This window comes from Taudactylus pleione, unplaced genomic scaffold (genome assembly GCF_031769625.1).
Source record: "Taudactylus pleione unplaced genomic scaffold, aTauple2 ptg000270l, whole genome shotgun sequence".
Lineage (NCBI taxonomy): Eukaryota > Metazoa > Chordata > Amphibia > Anura > Myobatrachidae > Taudactylus > Taudactylus pleione.
The window spans coordinates 10805640-10817295 of NW_028284672.1; the positions used below are offsets into that span (position 1 = coordinate 10805640).

Sequence of the window (11656 nt, forward strand, 5' to 3'; positions counted from 1 at the left end):
ATGCCCAGTAGTTCAAATCCCGACAGCAGAAGACCGTCAGTGAAGATCCCGATGGGGTAAGTAAATTAACTAATCCTAACAATTTCCCTCCCCCTAACTCTAACCCTCCAATAGGGGTGCCTAACCCTAACCTTCCCCCCTAGTGCCTATCCCTAATCCCCCGTGTAAGTGCCTAAACCTAACACCCCCCATCCCCGCAGCCTAAACCTAACCCTCCTGGGGGGGTGCCTAACCCTAACCTACCCTTTCCCTAGCCTAACCCTAACCCTCCTGGGGGGGGTGTCTAACCCTCCCCCCGCCCGGCTGTCCGCACCCGCCGCCCGGCTTACCTTCATTTCGGTATGCTGGGCGTCGAGCTCCCGGTGTAGGGATAATGACAGGCAGCGGTATTTCGACGCCTGTCATTAGTCCCCTGTTGGGATTACACAGTCAGGAAGCCGGCAGTGGGCATTTCGACCGTCGACCTCCTGACTGCATCTCATTAGGAGACCTGGGGCGGGATGCACCAATCATCGCTTTTAGTTTGTGAAAGTTAACAGCGCCTACCGCATTTTAAAAATAACTTCTACCGCCAGTATGCACTATCACTTACCCGACAGTCGGGTCATTCCAGTAACTGGCCCTCTCTGCGATCTCTGCCGGGTAGGTGCAAGTTTCTAATATGCTCAGAGCATGTACTACCCTGGACGCTAAGGTCTCAGTCTCCGCAACCATTTCTGACAGGGAGGCTGTGGATGAAGCTGCACACTGATGTGGTATGTATGCTGGCTAGTCTCACTCGTTTTTCTTTGTATAATGTATTCTATACACTTTAGTCCCCGCTACCGCCAGCTAGCAGTAGGCGTTGTTACAACTGATGTATCCAACGCCTCCTGCCAATGACGCATACCCGGAAGAAGGGCTCGTCATTAGGACCAATGGAGTCCTTTCGCTCTGCCGAGAGTGAAGGGTATGCGATCATTTAAGACAGCATGGAGGCGCTAACAGTTATGCTGCATATGTGGTCCCTGTATTTTTCGGGTAGTGCTATTTGCTGCGATATTCAATTGGTGCATCCAGCCCCTGGAGTGTAAATGTAGGAAATTGCACATTATAATAACTGATATCCAGAATCGTGCTACAGCCCCAAGCCCAGCCTTCTAACACTGCCTATGGATGTAAGGGTGATAAAGTATTATAGTTGCTGATTCACAGAAACGAAACTTAGCCACTGCCAGGTACTGTAGTTGTTTATAAACCTCTGTGTTATGTCACTGCTCTCAGTGTGCTGCTGCATATGTGATCAGTCTGGTGAGTACATTCCAATACTTCATTCAGGGCTAAACCAAAGGACATAAGCTTATAATAATTTCCTCCTATTAGTGATAATGTAGATATTGAAAAACATAGTGTTAATTTATTACATTACGTTGCTACTGTATTTTAAATGGATGTTTTCAAATATGAAATAACAGTATCTTGGACAACATTGATTTCAGCTTTTCTGTAGTACTGAGTATGTCTTGTAAGGTGAGTAACAGGTATAACTCCCCTCATTTCCAGTTATGGTGGATTCCTTAGTCAGTGTAATGATAAAGTAGCTTCTTATGTCCTTCTCTCTGCACCAGTGAGAGGGAGATTCTCGTCAAATAGGAATATTTACATAATAGACGGTTGATGTTTCTTCAACACCAATGACATTTAAAACAAACTTCTGTAAAATGAAAACAATAATGTATATAACTCCCCAAGTTACAGTAGTAAAATCATGGATGTGCAAAGCTTGGGATTCCGATGATTCACGTCTGCATTGAATGTTGCTGATATGACTGAGTGCATAGCTGCACCATCTGTCTAATAATCTATTATTATAATGCTCAAAGAAGACTGTATATTTTCAAATGTTGCCATATATTTAGTCCTACGAAAGCAACGGTCACCAATGCAGGAAAGGGACAGAATTTTGGTCCTGTATTAAAAATGGGGGGGAGGGGTCAATGCTTTTGTTTTTCCACATACAGTATTTAAAATCAATGAAAATCTATGAAAATCAATCAACATCGATATTGTGTTTCTGGGGCTAAATCACACATTTACTAACGGACGATTTTTTATTTGTTTTTTTAAGTATTAGTAAATCTGTGATATAGCCCCAGAAACACATCATCGATGTTGACTGATTTATCATCTATTTTAAATCAATTAAAATCAACCTTTAAATATACCCTTTGGTGCCTGTTCCTGTAACTCACTTGCAACGTTTACTAAATGACTGTTTATTGTGAAGCATTAGTAAACATCTGCCAGTCACCCTCTCTAGCCATGCCTGACAAAGGTTTGGGAAACTGCTCAGCATTTTTATATCTGGCCCTAAGTATGATGGGAAGTTAATTGCTTTAATAATCAACAAAATCACATTCGTGGCACCATTTGTTTCCCTCAGTTACCTATACTTTGACAGTAATCTGTAAGTCACTAATACCAACAATAGGCCAGTAATTATAGAATTATAAAATGTAATACATTTATATATTAAAACTAAAGGCATGGAAATCAGACCTGTTTGTGAATTATGGGCCTGATTCACAGCCGTTCGCTATTTGTGGTCGTTCGTTCAAAAACAAGGGGTGGCTATTCAAATGATCCGTTCGCAAATTGCAGTCTGTTCCCACCTCTAAGTCTGAACGAGCGAGCAAAACATACGCTCGTTTATTTGATAAAAACGCCCCCTGGCCGCACGCACCATACGTCATGTCCGCTATTTATTAGATTAATCGAGTACATCGTACAGCGTATGAACTGCTCGCTATTCTTGTGGTTGGTGTTTTCAACCGCTATTTTGCGAGCAGTTCTGAGTTAAAAAAAACCAAGTAACGTGGTCAATGACGCTGCTGTATTAATTATGCACTCCCTTAAAACGCCCGTTTTGACCTTTAAGCACGCCTGCGTTCGGATCTCCACTCCCCGTTTTCAAGCACCTTCCCCTGTTACCACCCACATACGCCTCATTCTGTCACTCAAAATTGCAGGCCCTCGCTATATTGCGTACCAACGATTTTCGGCCGCACTGACTGGTTCGCGCATGCGTACTAAAAACCGTACGCATGCGCAGATGTGCGAACATCGCTCGGAACGAGCGTACTGCCGCTAGCGAGTGGCTCTGAATGAGGGCCTATGTGTTTTAAATATTTTGTTTTTGTAGGCTCAAGGTGGAAATTGGTATTGTGACTGAACTGTGAGATATATATCATACATTGGAATTTGTCACTGCACAGAAACACACAGTAAGTATTTTTTTTACTAGTGGTAACTAAATTAATGTTTTCAATACTGTGTCCTCTCAAAATATACGTTTAAAAACAAAAGAAACCAAAAACATGTAAAAAAAATTACTCACTAATTAAGTGTTTATTTGCAGCCATGTTCAGGCACATGCAATTCAGATTATATTTTTTGACACCAAGGACCTAATTTAGCAACGAGACATAGGGCCTGATTCAGACCTGGTCGCTAGGCTGCGTTCGTACGCTATGGCCGATTGTCACGCGTCTGCGCATGTGGCAATATGTGCATGCACAAGCCAGTCTATGCGTTCGGGAAGCGATCGCTCGATGTACACAGACGGCCCGCTACTTTGAGTGACAGAATGTGCTGTTTGTGGGTGGTGACAGGGGAAGGTCCTTGAAAACGGGGGAGTGGTGGTGCGAACGCAGGGGTGTCTGAGCGTCAAAATGGCGTTTTATGGGAGTGCATAATTACAAGGCTGCGTCATTTTACACGTCATCTGGCTTTTTTTAGACTGAAGCACTCGCAGTGCTTGCGGTAGGGTAGGATCAACCACAAGCACTGCGTATGCCGTCGATGGTACTCGATGTTACCGATTGTTAAATACACTTCCTGGAGATGACGTGCTGTGAAGGGAACAGGGGCGCCATTTGACTGGCTTGCGATCTCACTGCCACCGCACGCTAAGACATAGTGGGTGTCCTGAAGCCAGGCCGTGCGATCACGGGATTTGCATACCCATCCCCTGACTGCTGCGTGCGAACGCAGCTTAGCGACCGGGTCAGAATCGGGCCCATAATCCCTTTAGCACTCGGCTCGCTAAAGGGGCTATGTCCTCCTTTCAGTATTCAACAAACAGCGGTAAAACTAAGATTACCGCTGTTTGTCACTGTATCAGTAGAGCGATACGGTCCCCATTGCCGGCAATGAGGACCCAGCGGAGCCTTTCTGGCTTCAGCAATGTGATACATCCCGCCCACAGTATGTTATATATATCCTGCATGTAGTTTACAATATGTGGAGTGTATGACCTGACACTTCAAAGAACGTTATCTATTAGCATGAAAGACAAATCAAACATAAAAAACATACTTTATATAGACTTGTCTCTGAAGCACATAATGCTTACTACAATTATATGAGGTTTGTAATAATGAAAGCATCTCATTTGACAAAAAAGGGGAGGGGGATAAATTAGCCTATTAAGGAAATGAGAGACCTATTATAGGAATCGGTATGATAACCAACAGTTGGGATGCCGGCTGTCAATAGACTGACAGCGGCATCCCGATGCCTACAATCCCGTCAGGGGAATGGTAAGTAGTGTTCCCCTGCCCTATTCACCCCCTAACCCTCACCCTTCTATCCTGTACCCTAACACTAACCCTGCCTACCCCGCACCCTAACCCTCCTGGTAAGTGACTAACCCTAACCTCCCTCCCGGTGGTGCCGAACTCTAACCCTCCCCTCCCGAAGCCTAATTCTAACTCCCCCTGGGGTGCCTAAACCTAACTCTCCACTTTTGTACATGTGGGGGTTGATTTACTGCGCCATAATGATCAGCAGCTTTGACCAATGGATTTCAAAGGTCAATAGTAATTAATATTACTGTAAATCAGGCTTGTCTAGAATCAATTGCTTTTAACATTTGAAATCTATCCGATCACCAGTGACTTTAAAAAACCATGGCATAGTAAATCTGCCCCACAGAGTTTAATGATAGCTTTGATAATAATATTTTATTGTGAGAAATAATTTAAAAATAATTAATATATACACCTAACATGGATAGTCTTATTAAAAATTTCATTAACATTTTTGTATATTTACATAATATATTTGTATACTATTTGTGTTTTATTTTATGAATTTTGCTGCAATTTATTACTATTAGATTGCATCATTATGAGTTCATTCATTCAAATGTATCTTAATATGGGCCCCCCGTTAAAACAACAGCTGCTTAAGATTGTTAGAAGTGCCTCCACATAACTTATAGAAGGAGTCATTTGAAATGCTGACTGGTTCGTCCATTAATATCATAACAGTCATTCTGAATGCTGGTGCTTATAGTTGCAGAGTTGGAGAGACAGAAGTTATCTGTTTGGTCTAAAAGTGTAGAAAACAAAAAAAAATTAAATGTAAGTGAAAATCTGAATTAAAACAAGTGTTCATCTTTACATTGTACTACAATGTCTAAGGGGCCTATTCATCATTACATAATTATTACTAGCGATAATTATGTTTTAAACTCGCTGTGATTTTAAAAAACCTTTCGGAGGATTCATCGTGTCTCATTAACAAAGTATCACTTCCGAAAAGCTGCTCTTTTTGTGGAGCCAATTTTTCGGAATTGTGATACTTTTACCCCTACAGCTGATTTGTCCGTAAGGATTTCCTCACACAGCACGTGCCTAACATTTATTCCGCCCCTGGCATCTGTACACCCCCACCCTGCTAACCCCTCCACTGTCTGTCACCACAGACACCCTTCTTCCCGCTCAGAATTGTAGCCCCCCCACCATCAGTGTTTGTCCTCCCTCTAAGCCCGACACTGTCTGTAACCACCCCCCTGTGCCAGTGTCTGTCCCAGCCTCCGCACTCCCCGCTAACCCTGCCGCTGTCTGTAGCACGAGCTCCAGCTGCAGCCAAGCACAGAAGCCGCCAGTGGTAAGTAGAGACAGCTGGAGAGATCTGAATAGATCCCTCTGCTGCACCAGCTGCTGTGAAACTATCTGGGGCTCTCAGAAGAGCGTACAGTAACACAAGTTCTTAAAAAATAATTTTTCAGAACTTGATGAATTACATCATTTCTCATTTCAGGAGAGAACAGTAACTGTGAGTCACATTAATGAGTCTCAATTGAGTATATACTCCCTACGTGATTGTAGGTAATTACTGTAAAAAAAAATATCTATTTTTAAATTTTTTTGTTTATATATTTTTTTTATTGTTTTTTTTCTCTCAATTTAAACATAATAAAATAAAAGTTACAGTTTAGTATACACACAATTTGTCCACTTTCTCGCTGTAGCCATATCTTTGGAATATCCAAGTAGTGCCCCCACCAAGGGTTCTTTCTGTTTTTGTAGCATTCTCTTTGATGCAACAATTTCTTTTTAGTATGTTAAAGTACTGTAGTTAACCCAGGGGAGCACCACCAATTTGAGTCAACAGAGACTTTTTAAGTTCTTAATTTACACCAGAAGTTGGTTTCCATCTATCTCTACAACTGTTATTGTCCTGTGCAAGATATCTCTGTTTCTTGTATAGTTTGGATTGCATGTAAATATGTCCAAGTTACATGATTTTACTTGTTTTTTTAATTTTTTAATTTTTAGATACAGATCCCAAACCAAAACCAAAACACAATGGCCACGATGCAATTCAGAGCAGTGGCGTAACTAGGGTATTTGGAGCCCAGGGCAAATTTGAAAATGGAGCCTGCCTTGTGCGCGCACCAAAAAATGGGCATGGTCACTTAAAAATGGGGTGTGTCAACATGACACCCCCCCTTTATCATCACTCAGAACATTCCTATCCATATCCACCTTAACTCCAGTAGTGCCCCTTATACAGTACCCCCAGTATGCAATGTCCCCAGTTGTGGTCCCTCTTATGCAGGCCCATAGTAGTGCCCCTTATACAGTACCCCCAGTAGTTCCCCTTATTCATTGCCCCAGTAGTGGTCCCCCTGAATGCAGTTCCCCATGTAGTGGTCCCCCCTATGAAGTGCCCCCAGTAGTGTTCCCCCTTATGCAGTGCCCCTTATATAGTGCCCCCAGTAGCAGTCCCCACAATGCAGTGCCCCCAGTAGTGGTACCCTCCTTATGCAGTGCCCTTTTTATAGTGCCCCCAGTAGTAGTCCCCCCTATGCAGTGTCCCCAGTAGTGGTCCCCCTTATGCAGGCCCCCAGTAGTGATCCCCCCTATACAGTGCCCACTGTAGTTGTCCTCCCTATTTAGTGCCCCCTGTAGTGGTCCCCCCTATGAAGTGCCCCCAGTAGTGTTCCCCCTTATATAGTGCCCCCTGTAGTGGTCCCCCCTATGAAGTGCCCCCAGTAGTGTTCCCCCTTATATAGTGCCCCCTGTAGTGGTCCCCCCTATGAAGTGCCCCCAGTAGTGGTCCCCCTTATGCAGACCCCCAGTAGTGATCACCCCTATCCAGTGCCCCTTATACAGTGCCCCCTGTAGTGGTACTTCCTATTATTGCCCCCAGTAGTGTTCCCTCCAGTGCAGTGCCCCTAGTAGGAAGCACCGTATATAGTGCCCCCAGTAGTAGTTTCCCACCCCAGTAGTAGTCCCCAGTAGAAGTGCGCCCAGTAGTAGCCCCCCCAGTAGTAGACACCAGAAGTGCCCCACCCCGAGTAGAGGTCCCCCCCCAGTAATGGTGCCGCCAGTAGTAGCCACCCCCTCCCCCGTTGTGCCCCCAGTAGTGCAGACACATTAAAAAAAAAAATACACTTACCTGAATCCACGCTCCGGCTCCGGAAACCGCTCCCGCTCAGTCAGTCTTCCCAAGCTGGCGCGCTCAGCATTATGGGAGAGACGTCATGACGCCTCTCCCACTGCATGAGCTGGAGGGCGGAGCTCATGAGTGAGCTCCAGCCCAGCTCTTGCAGTGGGCGCTGAAACCAATGAGAGTCTGTCTGACTCTCACTGGCTGCTGATTCACACACACATCTCTGCCGCTCGGCGGTGATGTGTGTGCAGTAGCAGCCGCAGCCAATGAGAGTCGTCTGACTCTCATTGGCTGCTGATTAACACACACATCGCCACCAGCGCTGACGGCGATTTGTGTGTTATGCACAGCATAAGCCCGCCTGCCACCCTCCTCCTGGCGCTATTGGGCAAGCGCTCAGGGGGAGGGAAGGGGCTCGGCTGTGCTGGGAAGCCTAGCGCCGGTCCTGTGTAAATGTGTAGCACTGAACGCACACAGGGCCTGATTCAGACCCACTCACGAGCGCTATGCGCTCGCAAGCGAGTCGATGGTGGCCCAGTGCGCACGCGTGGCGTGGGCGCACTGTGCGTGCGCGAGCCCCGGAGCGAGTGCAAAAAGCACTCGCTCCAGCGCTCGCATCCAAAACGTGCAGCTGTCGACGTTGATTGACAGCTGCCCCGTTTGGAAGGTGGGGAAGAGGGGTGGCTGAGCAAACGGAGGCGTTCCTGCAGAAACGCCTGCCGTTTGTGGGCGGCCCTACTGACATCACTCGTGATGTCAGTAGGTGGACTTCCTGCTCTAATAGAGCAGGAAGTCCACTGGGGCTTGCGGCAACGAGACCTTACTGCAAGGGTCTCGTCGCAAACCCGATGGTTGCGATGTTCTTGACCATCGCGACCATCATCATGGCCGCTCGCATAAGCTGTGGGTGGTCACCCACAGTTATGCGATCAGTCAAGAGGCCGCAACAAAAAACGCCCTGATTCAGAGCGGGCGCTCGTTCAGACACTGTCCGGCTCTGAATCAGGCCCATACTGCAAAGTCTCTGTTCACTGCTGGCAGACTGAGCTACGTAAAGGTGAGGTGGGACTCCCTGCTCCTGATTACAGTATACTACTGACCTGACTGTATGATGGTCCTGGTGCTAACGGCCCCTCATATGAAGTCCCTAGGTTTCAGACCTTGATATTCAGGTTTCCATTTATTACCACCAACTGGTTACTGGGAGCACACAGGAAAGTTAGGGCCTGATTCAGACCCACTCGCAAGCGGCTGTCCGCTCGCAAGTGGGTCGATGTTGTGCACTGCGCATGCGCACAGACGCGACGAGCGAAGGACTGATAGAGCCAAAATCACTCCGGGCCTTGCGGTTGGAAAACTCAATCGCAGGCTCCGGCTCGCAGTGGCGATGGTCGCGATGGTCAAGACCATCGCGGCCATCAAACTGCACGCTCGTATAGGCTGTGGGTGGTGACCCACAGCTATACGAGCGTCCAGGAGGACGCTCCATAATTATGGAGGGCGGCCCTCATTCAGAGCGTGCGCTCTGCTCAGAGCGTACGGTTCTGAATGAGGGCCTTAGTTTTTTTTCTTTCCCAAGCAGAATATGTTAATTAAAATGCAAATGCAGTCACATTAGGAATATTAGAATAGTAATGTGTATTTCATACTTTATGTGGATATTGTTGCATTGCATAGGAATCACCTATGCAGATGTATGAATCACATGTTATATGGGTCTAATTTATAAACAAAGATATGGCTTTTCTCCAGCATTTTAGCTGGAGAAAGCCATACTTTTATTTTCTCTGTATTTAGTTACATTAAAAGTGTGACAAAATCACTGATTTCCCCACCTTTTCAGTTCTCCTTACCTATCCTTGCAGCCCCCAAGGGCTGTGCAGGAATGATATTTATATAGAAGAGAGAAGCATTTTGTGTCCTACCTGCAGAAACTGATAACAGCAGGAAAAAAGACATTACCTTCCTGCTTTTTGTCCGCAGCCCTATCTGCCCTAGCTGACTCTGCTCCCCTGCCGACTGCTTCTCCCCCCAGGCCGGCTTGGCCGATCAGTGGCGTTCAGCCAGCTTGTATTCCCTGCCCTGCCCCAGCCCAGCCAGCCTTCCCTGCACTCCCCCAGTCCAGCCAGCCTGTCTTCCCTGTCCTGCCCCGCCAGCCTGTCTTCCCTGTCCTGCCACAGTCCTGTACCCCCCCTAGTCCAGCCTGCCTGCCCTGCCCCTCACCCAGTTCAGCCAACCTTCCTTGCCCTTTGCCCCCAGTAGTCCAAACACCCTTCCCTAACAAGTGCCCCCACATTTCAAACTTTGATAATTTTTTAACTGGTTTGCGCACCAATTGATGCTCCACCCACGTTATCCATGGCACATTATCTGCAGCATACCTCGGGACGGGGGCTACCTATTTTATCAGTAGCGGGCCCCACAATTTCTGATGGCAGCCCTGGTCGCGAGAACTGGCATTCTCTACCGTATGGGCGGCACTTTAGTCGGATTTCTCAGAAAAAATACTTTAGTCGGACCAAACAGCACACAGAATAGCTCCCGGGAGCTCCCTCCCAGGGCTATTCAGCATCGCTTTGAATTGAATCGCGATCAAAGAGTAATCTGGATCCAAAACCAAAACACAGGGGCCCAGGCACATCTCTAATTTTCACCCACTTTTATAGAAAATAAGGGATGATGAATAGACCCCTAATACATTAACAGCAACATGATATAGGCATCTTTGTTGAAAAAAAAACCCAATTGTTAGCGTACATAAATATCATTCCATACATTCCCATCAGTTACAATGCTAATACATATGTTTGTTTATAGGGAACATGGCCTCTGGATATGATGATGATGATATTTGGGAAGAGGAGACCTTGCCAAACTTTCATGAAATTACTCTTTCTAGTAATGCTAAGCCAAAAAATAACAGGATCTATGTTATGTACCATGGCACTACCTTAGCCGCAGCCACTCAAATCATTGAGAATGGGTTTCAGAGATCACAAGATGGAATGTTAGGGAAAGGTATCTACGTTAGCAGAGATATAGACAAAGCTGCACGGTATCCTCTGGGTGATCATTGGGATCAGGTCATTCTTAAACTGAGAGTGAATGTAGGTAGAGTAAAGAAAATAGATTACCAAGACCATCCACTGCAGAAAAAATGGCACAAAGAGGGGTTTGATACTGCCTGGGTACCCGAATACTGTGGCATGGTTAACAGTGGATTAGAGGAAGACTGCATCTGGGACCCTGAAAGGATAAAAGTGGTGGGATTTGCTAAAGTCCCACCATTGTCTGTACATAAATATCTTCATAAACTGCTTTCGGAGTACACAGACGATGAATAATCACCTACTGCCAAGAAGGATTTGTTCTACATTGTCCTTGTTTTGCACCTCTTAAGCTTGATCTGTCACTTGAATGCACGTATTAAACATGTTTTGCCCACTTGTGTCACTTGACTCATTAAAAGGGTTTCATAAGGGGAATAATTCATAGTGTGTATGTCACTGATGCTTAAACGCGTCCCAACCTTTATTCACATCTTATAAGCAACCTGTTATTATATATGCAATGACTACAGATAAATAGCTAGGAATAAATTGTAGTTTGAAGGATGGAGTGGTTTGGGACTTGATGATGAAATATTTTTCTGAAAACTAAAACCAAAGTATGCTCACTGGGACAGCGTTACTGTAGCCTGTTCCAGGTAATAGGGAGCACTCTCAAGCACATGTGAATAATACCCCTTTCAGATATACAACCCAGGAAATTTCCTGCTCAGACCCGGGAATTTCTCCTGTTCAAATTCCCGGGTATTTGGTCGAGACCCCCCTTTCACATTACAGTGTCTACCCGGGAAATTCCCAGGTAGACCCCTTTCAGACAAGAGCAGGGTTTTTCTGCTTACCTGCCTCTTCTCTGCCGTCTGCTC

General features: G+C 45.8%; 1 protein-coding gene across 1 annotated transcript; it reads left to right on the forward strand.

The window, feature by feature from the left end:
• Positions 1 to 1269: 1269 nt before the first annotated feature.
• LOC148513790 (uncharacterized) lies at positions 1270 to 11161 on the forward strand. Its single transcript, XM_088481425.1, has 3 exons — positions 1270 to 1290; positions 3182 to 3263; positions 10543 to 11161. The coding sequence occupies exon 3, from the start codon at positions 10548 to 10550 to the stop codon at positions 11067 to 11069; it is 522 nt and encodes a 173-aa protein (XP_088337551.1). The 5' UTR covers positions 1270 to 1290; positions 3182 to 3263; positions 10543 to 10547; the 3' UTR covers positions 11070 to 11161.
• Positions 11162 to 11656: the final 495 nt, after the last annotated feature.